Source organism: Plectropomus leopardus, chromosome 8 (assembly GCF_026936395.1).
Source record: "Plectropomus leopardus strain MGB_pleo_1.0 chromosome 8, ASM2693639v1, whole genome shotgun sequence".
Lineage (NCBI taxonomy): Eukaryota > Metazoa > Chordata > Actinopteri > Perciformes > Serranidae > Plectropomus > Plectropomus leopardus.
In genome coordinates this window covers 24,318,975-24,342,006 of record NC_142183.1, presented here as the reverse complement: position 1 = coordinate 24,342,006, position 23,032 = coordinate 24,318,975, and the positions used below count along the sequence as shown (strand labels likewise).

Genomic DNA, 23,032 nt, shown 5'->3' with positions numbered 1-23,032 from the left:
AAATCCCATAAATTTGGCAGTGTGAAACATTTTTCCTAAAGGATTCCTTCTTTGAAGTTTTTTTCTCTCTCTCTCTTTCTCTCTCTCTCTCTTTCTATCTCTCTTCATTACCTTCTGAGCGCAGAAAATGTTTTTTGTTAAAGAAAAAGATTGTGGTCTACAGAAAGCTCGCTATGCAGACATTTTACCCTATGCACCAGCCAAATCATCATTTCTTCACAACTCTTAACTACTCGTGCAATCACGCAACCAAGACTGCCTCTCTGACATTTAGAGAGAATACATCAGCCAGACCTATTCCCATTGTTATATCACATATTCCTGTAATGCAATTTCTGAACAACAGTATCTCCCCCTGCTCCTGCTCTCTCTTTCTCAGGCCGGCGCGCCTGTCCGCGCCCCGTGATTGGACGATGCCTTCTTGCAGCCTTGGCGCTTCTATTCAGCCGGTCGCTGTTGAAATGGGCCCGTCAAGCGGCAGAGCACGTGAAGTGTTTTTGCTCTTACGGTCAATGAAGGAAATGGCAGTGAATTTGAAAATATGCTGATGACTCCACTTGAAACAGCAATTCGTCTGAATTTAGAAGAGGCCGTGTTTCTCTCACAGACACGCACACCTCCACTCCCCTGGCCTCCTTCACAGGGTTTCCCATGATGTTGGCAGGGATTTCACCTCGGAGATAAAACGATATTATCCGGGACAATGGATACAATGTGTGAGACTACACTACAACAAGACTGGATTTCCTTTTTGTTTGTTTCCAGTCAGTTCTTGGCACAACACGGGAACACATAAACATCTGTATGTGAGCATTGTATAGAAAACCATGATGTCCCTGGCTCAGCAGCATGAACTGTACACGCTGAACCAATTCTGAGGCTGCTACTCCCTGACAAACGCTGCTCCCCTGACCGTACGGCTCTGTCTAGATATGAAACTGCAGAGCTTCTATTTAGTGTTAAGAGCCACTTAACACCCTTCACTTGCTAAAAAAATGTGAGAATAAAAAAAAAACATCACCTAATTAATTTCCTGTTCAAATCCAAAGGAATGTTAGCATTAAGCAACATTCATGCAGGGGCCAAAATATCTCATTAAAGAGACGACTGGCATCATGCAAAGCCTTGTATTTATATAGTGGTAGCAAAACCGATGTTTAAAACACATATGAAGAAATTCCTTTACTTCACATGTGTGTGCTTGCATTGGGATTTATTAGTGACTGTTTTGTATGCAAAACACAAAGCACAGCTGGCATTTGCACTTTGCATCTCATCCACTGTAACCTAGTGTGTGTCATTAAAAGGGAGCCTAGAGAAGCAATTTAAATTGAAGCTTTGATTGAACTTTTGATGATTGCTCAGAGGTGTGCTGAGGTACATCCACACTACCACACATACCTGGACGACAAGAAAGAGACGCTCCATCGTTAGAGCTCTAATTAGGTTCTAGAGGAGCGGCTGTGACAGGAACATCACTTCCTGTTCAAAGACATGGACTTTGTCACTCAACTTTTGTACACACGCAGTTTTTTTTTTGTTGGTTTTTTTTCTCTCGACAGTAATGAGCTGGGCTCATCCTTTCTGTTTGCCTCATGCAGGTTTTGTTTTTTACATCCTCACCTTCAGACAGTACATCTTATTTATTTGCTCAAGGGCTTGTCAAATTTAAAAAGCACTGCTATTATCTTGTAACTGCTGTCAATTATGAATAGAAACATCAAACAACCAGAGTATTACCACATCCTTTCCTGTGCCTCTCACACTCATTCACAGACACACAGACACACTCCGGTTCTCTCTTCTGATGCTTCAGTGAATGAATTAAATTACTTCTCTGACTCTACTCATCCTTGTTATTTAAGCAATGTCCCGGCCTGCACCTGGTCCGACTTTGTTGCTGGAGTTGTAGTGGGAGCCTGGTATTTTAAAACAGTGATGGGCCCTCATGCACTGTCAGGGACTGACAAGACCTTTTGCTTTATCTTCTAATGGACTGGTACTACTCTAATGCCAAAGAGAAAAAGCTATATTAACTAGGTGTAAGTGTGTGAAAATATGCTTTCTTGCCAAGACTTAGATAAGAAAAGTGACTCTCATGTCTATACACTAAATAGGACATTAGCTTAGCTTATCTGCTTAGACTAGAAGCACGGGAAAAAGCTGTTCTGCTCCATCCAAACTCCAAAATATTTTACGCCCAAACAAATGAGATACAACATATTCATTAGTGAGCCCTAGATGTGTTTTGAGTTGTTATTTTTGAATAGCACCAGAAATACACCCACCAACTGTATCATAGTGTGCAAATGGAAGAGAGGTTCATGTTCGTGGCAGCGCAAGATGTAAACATTAATGCGTCCTCCTCGGCTGAGCTGTAACATTAGCTAGCTCAGTGATGCTAGGTGAGCTAGCACTAGTTGCAGGCTTCCCTCTGCATGGTGATTTGGTTGGCAGGTGTCATTTAGCTGTCATGAAATGCAGAGCAGGTGGACCCAAATGCAGGAGACAGCAGGAACTCGAAAAGTTTTCAGTTCAAAGAAACAGCAACTGAACCCCGCATGACCAAATCAAGGATCCAACAAAGACCGAACTGGAAACCAGGACTTAAATACAAACTAGACTGACGAGCAGATGAAGTGCAGAGAACAAAGGCAGAAGGGCTCAGGTGAGGGGAATAAAAGACTGAAGAACAAGCAGGGAGCTGATTGGCTGCGACACATCAGGAGAGGGGAGGGGCTAACGAGGCTGATGCAGGACAGGTGTGTCGATGGGTGAATGAGGGAAAGGCAGCACAGGAAGACAGGATGGGAGAAAAACACAGTAAACTGAACCCCCAAATCCAAGAAAGCGCTATTTTCTTAATAACAAGCCAATCAAGTGAAAACAAAGACAGACTAAATAAGAAAGGCAACTAAAATGAGTCTTGTGTAGACACTTAGTCCATTCCTCCCAAAAGTCTGAAGGAATCAGGACACAGCAGACTGTGACATTGGCAGAAGGAAAATACATTGAATTAAAACACAAGAAAATTCCCACATGAAACTGGTCTGCATTATCTTAACTGACCAGGTCATAATTACTGAAGACTGACACTACTGTTGAGATTTTAAAATGTAATTTTTTGGCACTTTGAGCCCCACAAGGTGAGGCACCATCTTCGATAATATAAAGGAGAAGGCAGATATCTCAACACTGATATCTCCAACACACAGCAACTCATACCAAACAGTCTACAGTGATAAATAGCACTACAGGTAAGAGGTCCAGTATATTTGGGAATGACCTGTCCCTTTAAAGTACCTGTGTTCACAGGGCAGTCTTCCCATATAGGTGCAGTATACACAGAGGTCATCTTTTTACAAATGCCAGCACCTTTGTGGACCTGTAAATATCATTATATAACAGGTGTGGGGAACCTTTTTCCTATCAAGGGCCATTTTTATGAAGTCCTCTGAGGTACATACTAAATTTATGAACATATATGATGCAACAATTATAGATTTTGATAGTATGAAAAACCACAGTTGTCACGTTTTCTCGATTATTACATGTAAATACTCCTTCACAAACTCCTTCATGAGGTTTCAGCTTCTTAGCTATTATTTCACTCACCACAAAACTTGTCCTCCAAACACTGTCTCTGTCAGTCTTGTGAAAGCTGATTGTTGGGCACCCCAACGACGACGAAGCGCATTCATTTTATCAAAACGCATTTGTCCTTTCAGCTTGTCCAGTTTAGCATGTTTCAAGCTGTAATGACGCTCGAGACTGGCCTTCTTCATCACTTCCGGCGCCACAAACTAGCCAAAGTTTGCCTTTCACTTCCACAATGATATAATCCATTTCTTTTCTGGAAAACGCGTCCACCTTCCTTTTCTTGGCACTCGCCATGACACGTCACTTGCCAATCAATCCCCAAAGTTATCGCGCGATGGCACGTAACCTCACGTGTTGTGTTCACTGACCCTGAACCTGACTCGGACACGCATAGCCGTCAGTGTTGTCTCACAAAAGTAATTGCTGTCACATTTTTTCCCTGAGTTTATATGTTTATTTTTATAATTGCTTGGTCTCGTGGGCCGTACGCCACCTCAGGTTTATAAGAAAGTGTGTTTGTATCTTAAGTTGCTACCATACATCAACAATACAGTTATGTTGCAGCTGTAGCAGCAGCTGCCATTTACGACATCACTCGATTGGCTGAGTCTGTCTTATTAAAGGCGGAAAACATGAGTAAATTAATCTTTTAAATAATGGGAATTATTTGCCCTAAAAAATCTTGCCCTATTCACAAGGCCCCTCTCGGCAAGAAAGCGAATAAGCATATTTTCCAAAATGTCAAACTGTTCCTTCAAGGCCAAGATCATCTATGCCTCAAGATGCTTTTGGGAAACATGGCCCAGATCAGTCTCAGATATTATTTCATATGACTCACAGATGAGTCAACAAATTATGAAGTGACCTTTCTATGGGCTGATCTGTTTATTTAGAATGTGAGAACACATAATTCCCTGCAGTTTAGTAAAAAAAAATCCATTTCGTGCCCCCCCTCCGTCACAGGACAAACTGCGATTAGAATGTGCTGCAGTTGAGTAACAACATACAACTGAACTTTCATCAAAAGCCAATCAGTGGTTTCTAGAGGGACGGACCACAGCTGACTCATATTTCCTTTTGTTATTGTGGAGAGCAATTATAACAGCATAGAAAATCTGTTATGATGTTTGGATTACACATTAGACTGCAAAAGCCAAAGCTGAAGACCAGTGACAAGCACAACCCAAATAAACAGTTACCATCGCAATTTCCTTTTGTGAGAAATAAAACAACTCGCAGCGTGGTGGCAGCTGATGACTGATGATCACTGCACTTCATAATGCAGACTGAACTGTGCAATATATTTGGGTCAACATGAATTCTTTTTCAAAGGGGATATGTTTGCAGTCAGCTGTATGCCAAATCTGTTACTGGTTAAAAGGCGGCTGCCCAGAACTATAATGAAGAAGTGCAATGTCCAGATGTGAAGTCACACTGAGCTACTTGTCACCTCTAATGGGGCGTATTAATGAAGCTCTGCAGGGCTCCAACTCCTGCTACTTTTTATTCATTTGTTTCTGATCCAACGCTGCAAGTCCTTCCAGCACTGTACTCTGTCCTCCACATGTTTAGTAAATGTACAAAACTACATGCATGAACAATCAAAGCTGCCATAAATCAGTGGAATACACTCAATAGCTCAGTTACACTTTGCTGGTATCAAGAACTTCGTTTCACTTCCAGAGCAGCTGAAACGATCAAAGCATTGATTCAGCAAGATGTTCGAGATGCTCCACAGGGATGTTGGTCCACACTGACTTGCGTCTGTTATGCAGTGTACCTGCAGATTTTCCATCCATGTTGTGAACATCTATATTTCATCTCATCCCAAAGGTGCTCTATTTTTGCTAAGATCTTAGTCGATTTAAAGAAGAATGTGCTTTAACTGTTGTAATTTAAAGGAATGGCTTGGCATTTGGGAAAATATGATTATTTCCTATTTGGCAGAGAGTTTGATAACGAGATTGGTGGCACTGTCAAATCTGTCCATCAAAGGAGCTGTATGCAACATTCAGAGCACTAATATAGCAGCAAACAGCTATTTGCAATGTAAAGACATAGTGGAGTAATGGCATCCTGAGCAGAGAATGAAGTCACACTCCCTGTGTGTGTGTTGTAATCTGAGCTTCTCCGACTGATGTTTCGGTAGCCTGCTTACACATGTTAGTACATGTAAGTCCCTGTCCCTGCGCTTCCTACTGGCTAGCTCTGTGCTACTGTTCTGCACTGTGCTCATGCTGCGGCTATTGCAGATATTCGGACAGCTTCTCCGCAGAAGCGCACTACTCTCCAGATTCCCCCCATGGTTTAAAGTGTTAGCTCTGTTGCATGGTTGCCATTGTTTATTGCCATTTATGGTGTTAGCAAAGCACCACAATGTGCCAGGCTTTGGAGTCAATTTTTGTCTGGTGTAAACAAAAGTCTTTGACTTATGGACTGAAGGAGCCAAGGGCCGGACCTCTGGTCTTTTGTTTAGTTGAGGACCTGCCCTATCTCCTAAACCACAGCCGCTGACATTACGGAAGCATCAAAGAAGTTTGTGGACAATCAATAGACACTGCGTAATGTCCTTTAGAAATCAGGTTATAGTGTAATGTAATTCATTTACCATATATGCTGCCTATAAAGGCTGCTATTACCTGTGTTTCTTATTATTGAGGTGGATAAGAAGCAGCACAGCTACAATGGCTTTTATTCAGACAGCAGTGTTTAACCATCAGGTTTTACTGTTTGTACTGCAGAATCAAGGAGCAAAGACTTCCCACACCCAGCATTTTGCAGCAGTGCTAATACTGAGGACATACCAATTTCTCCACAGAGCCTCGCCAATCAATAATGTAATGCAGCCGCAAGATATTTTGTGTTTTGAGCAAGAGGTTCAGAATCTTCTGTAAAACCTCCCTGAGCACAACTTTTACTTTTCTTTTTTGGATGGAAATGAGAGAAATGTAGGAAATGATGACCTGGGGAATGACTGAGGAAAGAGGAGGGGGAGTCGAACAGCTCTTACTATATGGAGCTAGAGTCTCTGAAAGTGGACTTTTTCTTTAATCCACTGCTGCATTTGTGAAATTTGTGACGTGTGACCTTAGCCAGGTTGAAGTGTCCTTCAGACCAGGGGTGGAATCTAAAGTTGCTGGGGTACTTACTTGTACTTTACTTGAGTTTTCATGTCACTTTCTACTTAAACTTCACCATAATTCAGAAAATAATGTCATTTTTACTCCACTATATTTATTTAGATTTATTACTAGCCACCTGACACTTTTTCATGCAAAACATACAAGACCTTTATAAAATATGATGTTCTGATAAACTATCTAACAGAATATACAACTATAGTAGAAACAGTTTGTTGATTAATAAATTAGTTGATCAACAGATAATTAACTGGAAGCTATTCTGATGACTGTTGAAGTCATTTTTCATGCAAACTCATTTTATGGTTCCAGCTACTCAAATGTCATGATTTGCTTTGATTAACTATTTCAGTCATTTTAATTTCTTTTAAAAAATAATTTTCAGGTTTACACAAAAAAACAAACACTGTGAAGGTGTCACTTCGGACTAATTGGGACAGCTAATTATATGTTTTTATTTAAATATTATACTCCTTTAAGGATCTGAATACTTCCCCATGACTGTGTCTCACAAAGACAGCTATGAAAACATCCACCTGCAAAACAATCACGTTTAATCCCGAGTAATGCCCAGCTGTACACAGGTTTTATCAGCATGTAGTAGCAGAACGCAGGACTTGTTGGACAAGGTGCCTTTAGCTGCTACTTACATACATGTGTTCTGCCTATCAGCCTGAGCAACCCTTGCCATTCTCATCTGACCTCTCTTGGTTTTTGGTGTCAGGACTGCAGTTGACTGTATTTGTTTTGTGTGTCGCAGCACTCACTCTCTATTAACTCTACATCCTGTATCTGTGGTGCACTGAACTCCCATGAGGACAGCTGTCACTGCAGATGCTGGATCTGGCACATCTATCGCCAGCGATCACGCTGTGTTCAAAGTCGAATCACGAGTCTTGCCCAGTCAGGTTTAGTCAAACAGTAACAGGATCTCTTTTTGGTATCTGCAGTGTTTATGAGTCACACCTGCATATGACCACTCACCGTCTGGAGAAACAGGGTTTTGCATAAATTGAAGACAAATATGGCAAATCTTGAGTCATGGGCTCCAGTTTATGTGTATTGTTATCTCTCATCCAGTGCAGAATGATAATGTGTTTCAGTGCTAATATTTGTTTTTTTTTCCTCACATCTCATTGTTTCAGTCATGCCCTAAAGGCGTCACATATGAACTCTGTCATCTCTCTGCATCTCTGTTGTCTTTGCCGTCATTCAAATGTGCTTAAAATAGAGAAACAGAATTAGGAAATGTTCAAGAAAACTGATGAGGAGAGCAGTTTAGAAATGTGAAAAACAACTTATAGCAAAAAAACAATCCAAAAAACACTCTCCTTTTGATAAGGCTTTTGAAATATCATTTTACACAATAGGGTATATGCTTGGCGAGCTGATCGATGTCAACTGAACTTGAATGTCAAGTGCAGGTCTCTTCAGGTGCACTTGAAGATAGCTGAAGAGCTAAAGTGTAGAAAAAAGGGAAATGGAATAATTCAGTTGGAATCTGATTTATTCATTGTGTCCTTGGAGAAAGAGAGATAGGGTGAAAGACTGCAGTACGCTACAAATTGAGGGAGCCAGTGAACCAGAAAGCCTTTTTTTTTCCATGGTGGTAATCAAAGTATCCTCCCCACAACATGTCTTCCTTCAGCCTCTTGAGTTTTCTCTCTTTCTCTCTCACACACACTCTTTCTCTTTCTCTCTCATACACACACATATAGCTGTCTACCCCTTACTGACATGTTAGATCAGATTAGCTTTCACAGCCAAAGGCCTGAAGAGGCAGTGAGCACAAGATGCCAGCCTATGCTCGCACAGTCCGACGCATGCAAGAAGTGTGCGAGGACACAGCAGGGGATGATTAGTTGTCCTCTGTGATCAGATTAACAGTTCCTTTCCTCGTGTCACTTTCTGAATGAAAGGCCTCATCCTAATTTGCTTGTTGTTTGTCTCCCATTCTCACCGGGACAAACACTGCCACTGTGTCGCCCTCTTTATAGGTGAGTAAACTAATTCCAGAGAATAGCCTCATGAGCACCATGTACTGCAGTGCAGTGCCATCCTCCTCACGCACCACTCCCCCACGTTGTCTTGTTCCTGTTTGAAAGCAGTCCAGGCATAACAAAGGGGGAAAAACACAAAAGGAGAGGCAGCGAAGCAAAGGAAGAACAAAAAAGCAATATCCTTTCATGCTTTGTCAGAAATGGGTTGTTTGGATCATACAGTAGCATTTCATACAGCCTGAGTCTGTTCCACAGGACTGGTGCAGTGAATAAATTCTGAATCATAGTGTCTGCATCCAAAAATGAAAAAAAAAAAGAGAAAACACTGGTCTTTTGCCATGTTTGTTGGATTTGTTATTTGAGCTGTGGCAGGCTGGATCTCTGGAAGGAGGAATTCATTTTAGCACACAATGCAGACCCAGAGACCAGTAAAATGACACAGACTGTCTGGGCAATCTATTTGTGCCGATTCACTGTATATGTGAGAATTTTTCGCACTCTTGGAATAAGCAGGGTTTAAACGATTAACTGTCCCCTCTGCTGTATTTACTTAAATCCTGATGAGAGCATCCTTCCTGAAATATAGTTTTTAAAGCGTACACTTGCGCTGGAATTATAAGCGACACAGCATCCGTGTGCAGTATGTTTTGTAAGCAGTTGGTGGTTATAATAATACATTATTGATTGTGTCACATCTTATAGAGAGAGAAAGATCACATGCCAGATGAAGCTGTCAATGGAGCCCTCAATCAGTGGATGCAAGGCAGGGGAGCGAGAGTGAAGCAGATGGTGCTTACTATTGATCCAAAACATGCACACACACACACTTCCACTGACTAACGGCTCAATATTGGACCTATTACAGGAAAAACTCCTCTCTTTGTGTATTTGTCTGCAGGGGTAACTGATACGCCGCCATACTGGAGTTCAAGTATGCAGCGTGCTATAAAGGGATAGTTCAGTTTGTTTGAAGTTGGGTAGACCGCCATCTTCCGTAGTTAATATACTGATGATGGAAAAGTACCCCCCTACAACTATCCCTTTAAACCTGAGCTGAGATCACTCAGGCCACAAAATCACCCACAGTGTTTTCATCCAGCGCAGACAGGTGCAGATAGCATTCTGAAATAACATTAACACGGACACAGGACCCTTTCTGTACATTTTATTTACAAAATGTATTAAAATTCTATGTACAGCACCTCACTTATGAGGTTCAGCAAATTATGCATGCATCTCTTGCTCTTTTGTACCCACTACTATGCCTGTTTATTTTTTTAGATTTATTTTCTGCAGAAGGTGAGGTGAAAAAAAATACAGAAAAACCCCAAAACAAAACAAATAAGGCAAAACCGATTTACAAAAGAATAACAATGGCTGGGTTTCTAACCTAAGGTCAGTTTGTGAGTAGCAGAGCTCGTCAAGCATCACTGATTTCACATGCAATTTCATAGAAAAGGGAAAAAAAGGGGGAAAACCAATCTTTCATCATGTAATATAAATAATTCTCATTTATCTAAATGTACACATCTTCCTCAGCGTTATTTTTCTTCACATTGTCAAGTTTCTTTTTTATATATATATATAAAACTATCTGCCCATAGTTTCAGGTGATTAGATAGCTATCTTCCTAAATCCTATGGACTCACAGTCTTTTTGAAAGAAAGGAAATTATTACAGCAATATGGAAATGTGCTAAGCTTCAGGGCTCTCCCTGGTATAACCTTGTATAAATCTATTTTCCGTTTGTATTCATATATTTTTCATTTTCATTTACTAAGTGAAGTCACCAAACACTGTTATGCTCATTAAAGGAAATCAAACCAAAAAGCAAAACCACAGCTCATTGTAAAATGTGCAATTGTTAAAGAAAATGGTAATCCAAAATACTACAGTTTAAAAGCCATTACTGTTATCCTTTTAATTGGATTGCAGTTAATCTACAATTGAATTACCCTTTTTGTTTGGTTTTACTTTCATGTACAGGAGACTTGAATGACTTCAGGGAAAGACTCTTTGGAGCGTTGAACCTCAGCGAGTCAGAGCTCCTTTGATATTTTACAAACTGTAGTTCACAAACAGATTTTTTTTTTTTTACTCAAGCATGAACACTTTGCGTTATACACTCCTTTGTCATACAAAACACACTCTTGGCAGTATTGGAAGTGCGAATTATGAACTGGTTCTGGAGTGCGTAGAAGCCAAACCAGATCATCTTCTCATCTTTATTAGTCCCATCAAACGTTCAGAAGACAGTGGCAGCAGCACCAGTGTTTAGAGTACAAACAACACACTCGTAATTGTTTTGGGCTGAATGGCGTTTACCTCCAATAAGATCAATCTGTCTTTTAAAACAAGTACAAGGTCAGTATTAGTGACTTACAGTAGTATAAAAGCTATAGTCTAATAACCAGTGTCTTACAGTGCACTGAATAGATCTAATAAAATTATCTGAACACATATAACCAGTGAAAATCTGGCAGCAGAAGGATGAAGAGTAATCGGATCATATTGATTACAAGAAACCAATTAGACACTTGTCATGTAAGATTCATCGTCTCTCTGGCACTTCAAAGTGTGCTTAGGGTTGCAAAGGATGGCTTTAGTTCTCTCATTCATTGTAACGTCAAATGTTTTACATATATATATATATCTATATATTTCAATCACTGCACCATTCTTCTGTTTTGTATGAGTTTGAAGCAAAAAGCAATATCATTGTGAATGAGTTGCATTGATTGGACTCAGAGTTCCATAAGGCACTGAGAGGAGGGAACCGCATCGGCTCTTCCCGTGACCAGTCCAGTCGTGTCGTCATTGCAGATTATCGTGCCGTGTCCGCCCGAGAGGATTTGGCTTGGAGCTCAATCCCCGTGATCCTGTCCTTTCATAGATGTTCAGTCACAGTTGTAAGGGACAATGGAAATGTTTCCTAAACCTGCGTCGACATACAGAGCAAAAGCAAACAGGGGAAGAGTTGAGGTATGTGTGATTGACCAGAGAAATCTGCATATCACTCATGCTGGGTGAAAATATGTGACTCTGAATTAAATGTCAGCTCTATATATTGGTATAAAAGATTTCAACTTAAAAATGCATTAAAAATTAGCAAATGTGGTGGTTTAGTTTGATTTAAATCAAAGGACTACTTGTCTCTCAACAGGTACAAGGCTATATTTCAATAAAATATTTTGTCTCATTTTTTTTAAAGCCCCATAAAACTTGATTTCAAATCGCATGGTTTCTCAATAACACCAAATATTTGTGACTAAATAACCATAAATTGAATATAAATTTCATAAAATTCATCCTTAAAGGTGCAGTCAGCAATTTTAAACAATACATCTGTCAAATTCACAACAAAAAAACATCTGGTGTTCATACCAGAGTCCTGCACGGGTCTGATGTTCATCACCTGCTCATGATCTGGAACTGTGATGAGCAATACTGCACCCACACATATGACCAATTCATTCTGCCACCCACACACCCCTAACCGAAACCACCAATCCTAATTAACCATGTGCTGTTCAAATAGTTCAGTTAGACGACAAGTTTAAAATTATCATTTTTTTTATCATACGTAGAAGTGAGAGAAATAGGAAAGACAATATATAACATCTCCACAGTTCCTTCCTGTGAATCAGCGACGGGACGTTCATACGTGTACACAGCACAGGGGAGAGGCTGTGTATAAAGATAAAAGGCAATGGGGGCAAGAGGGACAAAATCTGGCACCAAAGCGAATATCAGCAATCTCTCTCCAGAATCACTGACTCCACCTTCAAGTTATATATATCCTAAGAGTTTAACACTGAAAACTCAGCTTGTCTGCCTTATCAGAACTGTGCAGTGTGTTTTGATTGGATGTGATTGACAGTGCCCGCAACATAAGTAAACAACCCACCAGCTGTCATCACATTTTGTCTATTTCACGCACTTGGCCTTTTTTTTTCCAGCCGAGTCCTGCCCACTTAAAACAAATGAGAAGACAGACAAAACCAAACAAATACAGAAGTCTCTCATGTAAATAATCTAAATATGTTTTTCAGGGCCTTTAAATTACATTGCTCTGTTGTACAGCTGTACTTCTGTAAACAGACATGTCACACTTGTGTTTATCAAGAAGCAACAGAACACACGTGATTAATGCAGTCAAATACTAAACTAACAGTTTATTTAACAGTGTGCTTATCAGCTCCCCCTTTTTAAGTTCAGTGCTGTAGAGCTGCAGTATAAAGATAGTTTTTTTAAATTCCCACTTCTGTCTGTTTGAAAGTACAAGTGAGCTTTCAATGGAACTATTGAGTTTCGACAAAACAAATAGTCCCTCTGAAAGCTGTTCACAGTGTGTTCTGTGGATTGAAGAATAATGACATTGTTTCTTCAAAAGAAATGATGCTGTTGAACTTTTTAAATATGCAACAATCAACGTTTATATATTAGCGCTATATGTAACTACTGTATATGACTACATGTAGTCAGGGAGGGGTCACTTGCAGTGTCAGTTTATTTATAATCCAAACTGTGATCTTTTCTTAATCCTGAGTAGTTTTGTTGCAGTTTTGATGCCAAAACCTACATTTCCTCTGCATACATTATTATGAAAAGACACTGTATGCATGTAAAGAGCTAAACTGTCACATCCAAAATTGATACTAGATGGTACTAAAAAATCTAAATCTAAATTATTCTAAAGAGTGAGATCAATTTTTTTTTTAACAGGAATGGCCTTGAAATCACATTTGCCAAACCCACCAGACTCGATCAAAATAAATAGTATTTTAGCGTGTACAGAGCCAGCATATTTTCACATCAAAACTGGGTAAATTAGGGGTTTATTTCAACTAAACCAGAGTTTGTGATTGTTGGAACAGCAGAACGATGAGCCAAGGGAATTTTTGTGAGTTATATTTTGTTTTTGTCAACTCTGAATTAAGTGTGTTTTGCAATGATAAAAGTACTGTTTATTAAAAGGAGTATGGGGGTTTGGGAAATGGCAGTTTTGGGGCTGTTTCTGCTTAAACTAAAGGATCTTACGCTAAAAAAGGGATTTCTCTCTGTGCCAATCCTTTCCATGATCCTGTCAGAAATTTAAAATTATAATGAAGTGGCAACAACGAGCACTTTCAGTGGTTTGAAAATACCGAACATACCCTTTAAATTCATATAAAATGCAAAACAACTCTAACAGCAGCTCTGTGACACAGCACAAAACAAGAGGTGTGCATTTGGTAACTCGCTTAGATCGTGTTGTTGTACCTTCCATGTAGCCTGAGGCGCTACCCGTGCAGCTATATGTTGCAAGGTATAAACAAGTTTTGTATTTGAGTGGGGCATGTATGTTCTGTTGTGCCCGACATGACAACCGCAAACAATTTCACAAGGAGCAGCCGCACGGCAACACACACAAATAAATTATTCACTCTCACTGATATGACAGGAAGCTAAATGATTCATCTCCCACAGTGCTCGGGGACAGTGTGGACAGTAACAATAGGCGACGTACCTCTAGATCTTAACGCTCTCGGTTCCGTATACGTTGTAGCCTTCTCTGTATGTGGCAAAGTTCTGGGTGTTGGTCGGGGGAGCCGGCTTAAAATTCTGGGCATTCTTGGCCAATTTCAGCCGTTTGGTTTCTTGCCGTGATTTATAACAGAACTCTATCAGAGCCACCATCATGGCCAGCCCCAGCCCTCCAACCAGAATATAGAAGACACCAGCCACATTGCTTAGGCTGAGAGCACTTGTCTTGTCCTGGGGGAAAGTGAATAACATAGTTAAGAGTTTTGCAGTGGAGCACGGGCAGCAGAATAAAAATACAGCCTGTATCCTTCACACTGAGCCTCACATAGCCTTGAGTTAAACTGCACTGCTATATCATCATACTCTATCTTACTGGTGCTACATTATGGCAGATTATGAACACTAACAGCTACAAGCAACCAAAAATTGAAGATGTAATGAGGTGCTAAGGCTAGAATTTCGACTGGACTGATTTTTCTATGGTTGTCACAAAGTTGTAAGGAACTTACAGACTGCCATAGTCAAACCTTTCTCCGCTAAGGAGAAAGAAGCCAACTCTTAATGCTCTATTAACTGGTGAATGCAGAGCTTTCCCTTCCCTACAGTACACGTATGTAAAAATGGCTTCTGCTCTTGACCATGTTAGGAAGCTGGTCAGTATCGCATAGGTCGACAGCTCTGAAAATCCCTATCTTTTTTGTTGTTGTTGTTTTTTTTTTTTTATCTTCTTGGAGACATGTACGTATAACTCTCATGGCAACACTGTCATACAGTACAGTCAAATTCATAATAGATGAATGATAGCTCCATTATAGAGTTAAAAAAAACACTAAAGATCAAACCATTTTGCTGCTGCTTACCTACCAAACATATTCATTAAAAATTTGTTCATTAGAGTTTTACTATTTGCAGTTTAACCCTATGAGCATGGAAATATTAAGCTATTTAGCAACCCTGACCTATAATCTGAAGCTTTGACTGTATCTCAGAGGGTTAAATAGTGAGTTTATTACATTCCCCAACTTCTTATAATGTGCAAACAGAGCCTCTAACCTCAACTTCGAGCAGCCACAAGATTTAGAGGACACCCTACAGCGCTCTCACTGCTTAGAGAAGTTGAATTTGAGTAAGTCATCACAATAAGAGGCTCTGCTTGTTCGTCACACCACAGGAGGCCGAGGAATCTAATAGACACATCTCGGTGCAAACTAGTAACAACACAAATAAATCAAATTTTCATTAACAGTTTGGTAAATAGGAACAGCAGCATAATGGTCAAAGTATCATGAATGTCAAGAGTGAAAATGAGCAAAAAATAGCATTTATCAACAATTGTTAACTGCTGTGATTCAATTGAAATAGTGTATCTGAAAGGCACTTTCCCCACATTATTATCATTACAGTTTCATCAAAAAAGAAAGAGTTTCTACATATGATTTTGCATCAAAAAATGTCTAATTTCTATGGCAATAAAAGAAAAATTTGGGGAAGCAGTGCCTCGTGTGAAAGCCACGCATAAACTGTGTTACAGTTTGTGGCGTAAAAACTGAGAAAAAAAAAAGAAAAAATATGTGTAGCAAATAAAGAAAATGTACACTATAGATGTCAGAGAAGTCTTGTCTTGCATATGAACAGTACGTCAAAATGCAATTTGGAATCAGTACAAAAGACCTGCAGCGACTGACCTTACTTCCAGAGTCCTTGGTTCCACATTCACCCTTATCGTACCACCATTTGTTTTTCAGCTTGTCTAAGATGCCTTGTTCACTGAGTTTCAATACTGCAAGGTTTACAGGAGTTCTTCACGTGGGAAATAACATAAATAACATTATATTATGTTATTTTATGTTATTCAACTTTTAAACTACTACATACTTTACAAAGCGATAAAGCAGGGCTCCTGGCTATGTCAACATCACAGAGAGCAGGCATTCTACCTATTACCTTCATAACCCCTAGTCTAAAGCCAGGACCTACCCATATCGCTTTGAGTAATCGGCAGACGCTGTTAACAGGGCGACGAGCAGGTACCGAAAGTACAATCTGCAAGTCTATGAATATCAAAAAGAACCGGGGCACACTGGTTTGGGGGGCAGGAAACAGATCATAGAGGCTTTCTGAACAGCATTTAACAAGTTTAGTCCAACAGGAGCTTTGTCTTTACAAACAGAAAAATCTAAGTGATGCCTTTCCATTTCCACAAAATCAGCCTAATCCTGCGATGGCTAATACTACTGTCAGCAGCGTGACAACAATCAATTCTGAAGGTATTACAACCAATTTCATATGCAAGCAACTATGCCCAAAAGTGAAAGCTTAATTAATTCTTACGTGTTCTATCCCAACATATCGCTAAGAAAACCTTATCTCTCAATTACGCCAGATTAGTGTCAGATGAGTGTGTCCCAACCAAACTGCACAGAGCTGCAGGACTAAGCTCAAAAGCATCAGTGGAGTAATTCCTCGCGTATTTGCCTGTAGCTGCATAATCTAATGTCTGACACAGCTGTTTCCTGCATTCTGATATCCAAAGGACGTCAAACCACCATGTGTAATCATAAATTATCATAATGTTCTATTGCACTAAATTACTTTTTTGGGGGTGGGGGCATTGTAAAGATGGATAAAGATCACATTTTGTAGTTGTAATATAACAGGGGATCATTTGTGGTTCGGATCAATCTCTATGAAAAAAGTGAGAAGCAAAGAAAAATAGTGCATCGATAAATGAGTGACCTGACTACTCTCGGGAACAATGCCCCCCAAGGGGACTGCTGCAATGCATAATGCACTGAGAGAAGATTACACCACTGTATATCCCTCATAGCCAATCTGGAGAAACGGACTGTGAAGACCAGACCATTGTCTTTGCTTTGAGAGACATTGATTAACAATGCAATTACCCTGTAACATGCTCTGTGTCTGAAACTCAATCTAGGCGGCACTGTGTTGTGCCTGAGGGTAAGAAAGGGCTGTGTTAACTGTGTGTGTGTGTGTGTGAGGGGGGCATGCATGCAGCTGTGTGCATGATTATGAGCATCTCCTGATGTCTGTTGGAAGCTGTGAGTGGTACGGGGCCAAGCGATGCGCTGTTTGGAGCAGATCGCTCCAGGCCGCTTTATTCCAACCTAATCGGGCCTTTCCACTGAGTCCTGGGGAGCCAAAACAAGCCAGGAAACAGACAGTACATACCTGTGCACGATAAAAGATCGATGACAGCACAAGAGACAGATGCTTTCAAATGGCTGCCGAACATCAGTAGCACAGGGAGGCCTCCTGAGCTCAGTGGCTTCACAACATAGCAATGTTAGCAAACATTGAAAAAAGTGACATAAAAAAGTTCAGGAATGAAACACAGGCATTTAGTTTCACATTATTTGATCTATGCAGCTGCATGTTGTGATGCTATTTAAAAAAATGGCTACAGTTTAACTGATCATTTGGGTCTTTGGCCAATCCATGACAAATGACATTAAGGGTGCAATGACACAATCTGCAGTCCACAGGACCTTGCAGCTTGTCTGTAGTCAATTACCTGATCATCACATTTGTGCTGACACCATCATTTGTCACTAAATTGACCTGCATTGTAAAGAATATAATGCTATTGCCTTATGGGTAATCTAGTGAAAATAACACAATTCTTCATGGCACATAATGTAAGTAACATTATCCAGGATTGTCATGGTTCAGTGGGTTCCACGCTCTGCACCATTAACTTCCACATTGGGGGAAAAAAAATCATTCATCATTTAACCACAGAAGAAAAGGGAGAGATCTGCTGGCCAAAGGGGTCACAGCTGGGTTATTCATGATTAAGGGGGTAGGAGATGCATGTAGTGGAATCAGACCACAGGTGGTTTATCGGATGACTCATTAAAAAGAAATCAAAGGTCTTTTTGTTTAATTAGAGTTCTCACGTTTGCCTGCAATGCTTAGTCCCCTCAAGACGCCGCTGTTCCCCTTGCTTTCCTTTTGGCCTCAGCTGAGCAGCCATTTTGATGCATTAAGCAGAATTTATCACGTTGGCTTTAAAGCTCACGGGTTCTGGGCCCAGTGTCATGGATGTGAAGCAGCTGTGCGGTGAAGTACTGCAAAGCTGTGTATTTTGGAGGATTAGCAAACTTCACCTTCAGGAGGGACAGCTGGAGGTTGCGGCCTTTTTCAGCGGAAAATAGTCTTTAAAGGCCATTTCTTGGATTACGCGCGTGTGACTTCATCAACTGCCAAAGCTGCCTAAACACATTCCTAATATTTACGACTAGCTGATCTGCCCTACACACGTGTAAGGGTGAATAAATAAAGCTCAACCTTTCACAACTGCAGGGCAGCCGCATTCACCTAACAGTCTCCTTTTTTGAGAATCTCCAGCAACTTCAAACAAAACTTATTCTATGAAAATGACACTCTTATTAACCACGTATGTTATTTTTCTGTAGGCTAAGCAAAGGCTCCTTAGTTTGATCTGAGCTGTTAAAGCGTCTGGTCAGACAAACAGTTAATTTGGTGATCTGCCGTTGGGCAGCAGCAGGTTGGTTGGGGTGGACAGTTGGTTTGGTTATGGTTGGGTTGATGTAACAGCCTTGCCGATTACTCTGCACTATGGTACCCGATTGTGGTGACATCGAGGCTGACCTTGGAGTCACCTCCCCCGCTGCCGCACTCTCCCTTGTCGTACCACCATTTGTTTTTCAATTTGTCCAAGAGGCCTTGCTCATTCAGTTTTAAAACTGCCAGGTTAACAGCATTTCTTGAAACGATAAAACATAACTTGTAAGAAAATGCACAGGTCCGTGAGAAATCTAATGCAAAGTAAGAATTGTACTAAGCATCATAACGATAAATGGTAGTGAGACTACCACTGTCAAAGCAGGGGGGCTTATGCACAGAATCTGTTAATCAGAATGGTCTAGGAAAGGACAAATTGTTTAAGAATTTCAGGAATGTGGAGAGATAAGAAAGGCTCATATAAGGTAAAGACAGTGTTAAATCTTGGAAAAGGTGGCATGAAGGGTTACGTAGTTTAGAACTGAAGTGTGCGGGATGGGGACACTTGTCATTGAGAAGAAAAGTAACAACAACAAACATCATGCAATTAACATTCGTCACAAGTGACAGCGCAGCTTTTAAAGGCTAAATTGAAAAACCATTGAACTGTTAAATTAAATGTGACAACACAACAGTCAGGTAGGACAGCACACGGGACAGAAGGAGAGATCGAAGGAGAGAGAAAAGCAACAGTAAGAGAGACATAAATATGAAATGATTGTTAGCTTTAGCCTTATCATCTGGATTTCTTATTACTTAGAAATTAGCAATTCTTATCAAATATATGAAATATTTAAAAAAAACATTTATCCTTTGTATCCAAGTGCATTGAAAAGCATACTACCGTTACCTCTGTGTCCATAACAAAACAAGAAGAGGAAGAGAAGAGAATGACAACAGGGGGACATCAGGGTAGGTGGAATACTATAACAACATAGAGGATATTGTTATATTATTCCACCCACCTTAATGCTGAGCCTTTGGGCGTCGCCACACCGTATCCTTTTGAGTCGAGGTTCCCGCCCACTTTCATGGTGTCGCAGGGCTTCCGCTGCTCGATGTACTCATTCATGGTGGACTCGAGGAGAAAGGCGAACTTGCCCTTTGACTTTCGTACCCGGGCTACGCCATCGGGCGTGGTCTTAACAAACACTGAGGGCTCAGCGGATTTCATGTATGACCACATCTTCTCATACACCGCTATTTTGGATCGCTGTGGGAGGAGAGGAGAAGTAGATCAGAGAGATGCAAAAATATCAGACGCATTTAATGGATTTTGTAGGATTTTTGTGCTTAATGATCACTTCATTTAAACTGGCATCATGAAGTATTTATAGACATCTTGGAAAAGCAGCAGTGTGATATCTTTAAATACTTCCACAAAAAAATAGCTGGTGGACTTTTACCAGATCATGAGGTACAAAAATTTACAAAATCCATTTCTCTTCATAGACCATGCGCTTTTCAAATATTGTGTTGCAGCTTGAGGCTCAGAGTGTGAATGAGGACCACACATCACCTGTACAGAACATAATGTCATGCAAATTGATTTAAGTAGAAATACTGGCATTTGTGGACTTGGCCATGCATCTCGAATAATTACACTTTTGCATCAGTGAAGCATGGATAATGATGATTTATATGGAAACTTGCAAAAGTTTTGGACCAATTTCTTGGTGAATTTGAGACTTGGTTTATAATTTAACTTGTAGAACTTATTACAGTCATTCATCTCCACAACACTGTCCTTAATGTAACATCTCTGCTATGATTCAAAAGCAATGTACATGAGGAGTAAGAGAAGTGAACAAGAAAACGGGTTACAGAGACACAAGGCAACCAGTCACAGAGTGACACAGATGAGCCTCTTCTCAGCGCCTGGGGTCAGGCTTAGCGAGCCTGTAAAATCTGTGGGAGTTGAGCGCTATCTATAATAAGCATCAATTAAATTATTCAATGCCGCTGGATTTATTTTGGCATAGGCATTTCACACTTTGAACAGATCCTAGTCCAAGCAGCGATGAGCCAGTTCCCGAGCGGCGCTGTGTGTGCTGCAGACTGGATCCCACATAAAAAATATGCTTTCTTTCAGGAAAGGCCAGAGAAAGACGAAGGGGGCTGGACGGTTTTCAAGAACTGGCAGAATCAAAAGATCTGCTGTCAACCAAAGGGGTTTGTGGATGGAACATGGAGATGTTGCTGATATACCAGCATCTGTCGGCGATACTCCCCTGCAGTGATTTTTTTTTTTCCTCACAACACAACAAGTCATCAGATAAAGATACTAAAATGTGAATGATCAGTCAGTGTATGGCATTAGTTTCGCAGGTATTTGATTATAAACCAATGTACAGACCAAGATAAATACTTTTATTAACACTTTTGCTTTTTTAAAGATGGCGTAATAGGGCTGTTGTAGTTGAATTAAAAAAAGAGCCATACATTTGCGACACAAATGCCCAGAAAGCCAGGCACTGTAATATAAAGACTGACACAGTCCATGTAGGGAGGAGGGCACGGTGGATGAGTCGGTCAAGCACAGAACTATCACCCCACAGACTCGGATCTCTGTGTGAGTTGATGTACTTTTAGATGTAGTTGGCTTATTTATTTCTGTGGCTGAATCAAACTGTGAATATAAACTTTAGCAGAATAGCCAATTGCACTTTCGTGTTGACTTTGTATTTCAACGTTGCTATGATGCCTTGGAAGGACGTCCAGCTGATGGCCAGGTAACATCAAGACAACTATTATTATTTTTAACTACTTTTGAACCATAATGAGACGTCTTGATTGGATATTCAAATAATGATCATTCAAAATCTGTTGTTTGCTTAGATTTCCCTGTTTTTTTCCCTTGTTGATCCAACCTTGTAAATGATGGGGTTCCTTGACAAAAAAACAAAATTTGTCTTTTTTTTCCTCATAAATTTACAACTTTAATCTTGGAAATTCTGAGGTTTTCTATTTTTCTTGGAATTTTAGATTAATGGTAACTTTTCACTTTTTTCAGACATTTTACATACTAAATGTTCTTAAATGACATAGAATTGACAATGACAAAGAATTGCTCAATGTAGCTTGTTAACAGGTCAGATAGCCAAAAAACATTAAAAATGTATAATACGTAAGTATTGAAAGTTAAAGATACAAAGGAGTTAGATAACTGCACATGAATACGTAGCTCTTTGGCTCTGTCCAAACATACTGATCAGTAGACTCATCACTGTCCTCAAATGTAAAAGCTGCCTTAACAAGAGCATCGCTCTCTAATGCATTTCTATTAATAAACAAAAGCATTAACCCTGACCCAGCTAAAGTGCTTTACTGGCTTTATGTAATCATATACAATTTGTTTGTAGGCATCTGTCAGAGAGCATCAGGCCAAGGGTAAGGATGAGATGAGACAGCAACATAACACAAATTAAAAAGTCTGCATGATGAATGTCCTCTGCCCAGATGAAAAAGCCTTGAAGTTGGGGGTGACGGCCATTCTATTTTAATGCAACGGATGGAGGGCCCAGTCAGAGCTAGATGTGATGTTTTTGTTGACAGTCTCGTTAAATGTGTTCAATTTGCATGTGTCAGACATCATGGAAAGGACACTAGTTTAGAGGACAATTTCCCCAAAGACCCACGGCTCATCTGCTCGGCAGCGGGAAAGCTCCAGGCGCCTCCTCAAATGAAGAGAAAAGAATGGATCTGTGCATTGATTACCGACGACAGAGTGTGCTGCCTCAGTGCTTTATGAAGTCAATTCATCAATATCAGAAAGGGGACGAAGTGCAACCAAAACCTAAATAAGCTGAATCCACTGCAACTAAAGTCACCACTGAAAGCAGATTCTGATGGAGAGAGAAAACAGGGTACAGTGAGAAAGCCCAGCAGGAGAGCACAGATATTCGATTATTGACTGCTTGCACACGCATAAAGTACGCACACACACACACACACACACACACACAAATGTAACACATTGAAAGTGTACTCTCATCTCCTTTTAAATGTAATCATTCACACGCCAGTCTATGGTGGTCATTTAAAATTCAATTAAGGAATAATGACGACGAAAGTCCATCATCAATGAACAGACGATTTGTTGAGCAATTATAGACCGCCATAAATACAGCTTTATATGTGTGGCTCTCCTTTGCACCATATAATGGCCCTGTTAGAACATATTGCTGTATTCAAAATGAACATCCAGACAATTAACAG

General features: G+C 40.2%; 1 protein-coding gene across 8 annotated transcripts in view; it reads right to left on the bottom strand.

Annotated features, from left to right (window-relative positions):
* Positions 1-9,890: 9,890 nt before the first annotated feature.
* LOC121947732 (glutamate receptor 3) overlaps positions 9,891-23,032 on the bottom strand; it is a 143,035-nt gene continuing 129,893 nt past the window's right edge. For 2 of the 8 annotated variants that reach the window (XM_088081223.1, XM_042492821.2), the window contains exons 13-16: positions 19,780-20,027; positions 18,902-19,016; positions 14,250-14,497; positions 9,891-11,678 (exon numbers count right to left, since the gene is read on the bottom strand). In XM_088081223.1, the coding sequence (XP_087937349.1) occupies positions 14,252-14,497; positions 18,902-19,016; positions 19,780-20,027 (609 nt within the window). In that variant the 3' untranslated portion in view covers positions 9,891-11,678; positions 14,250-14,251. Of the gene's footprint in view, positions 11,679-14,249; positions 14,498-15,896; positions 19,421-19,779; positions 20,028-23,032 lie in introns of those variants that run through there. The other 6 variants (XM_088081222.1, XR_015777291.1, XR_015777290.1 and 3 more) reach the window with 6 other exon arrangements.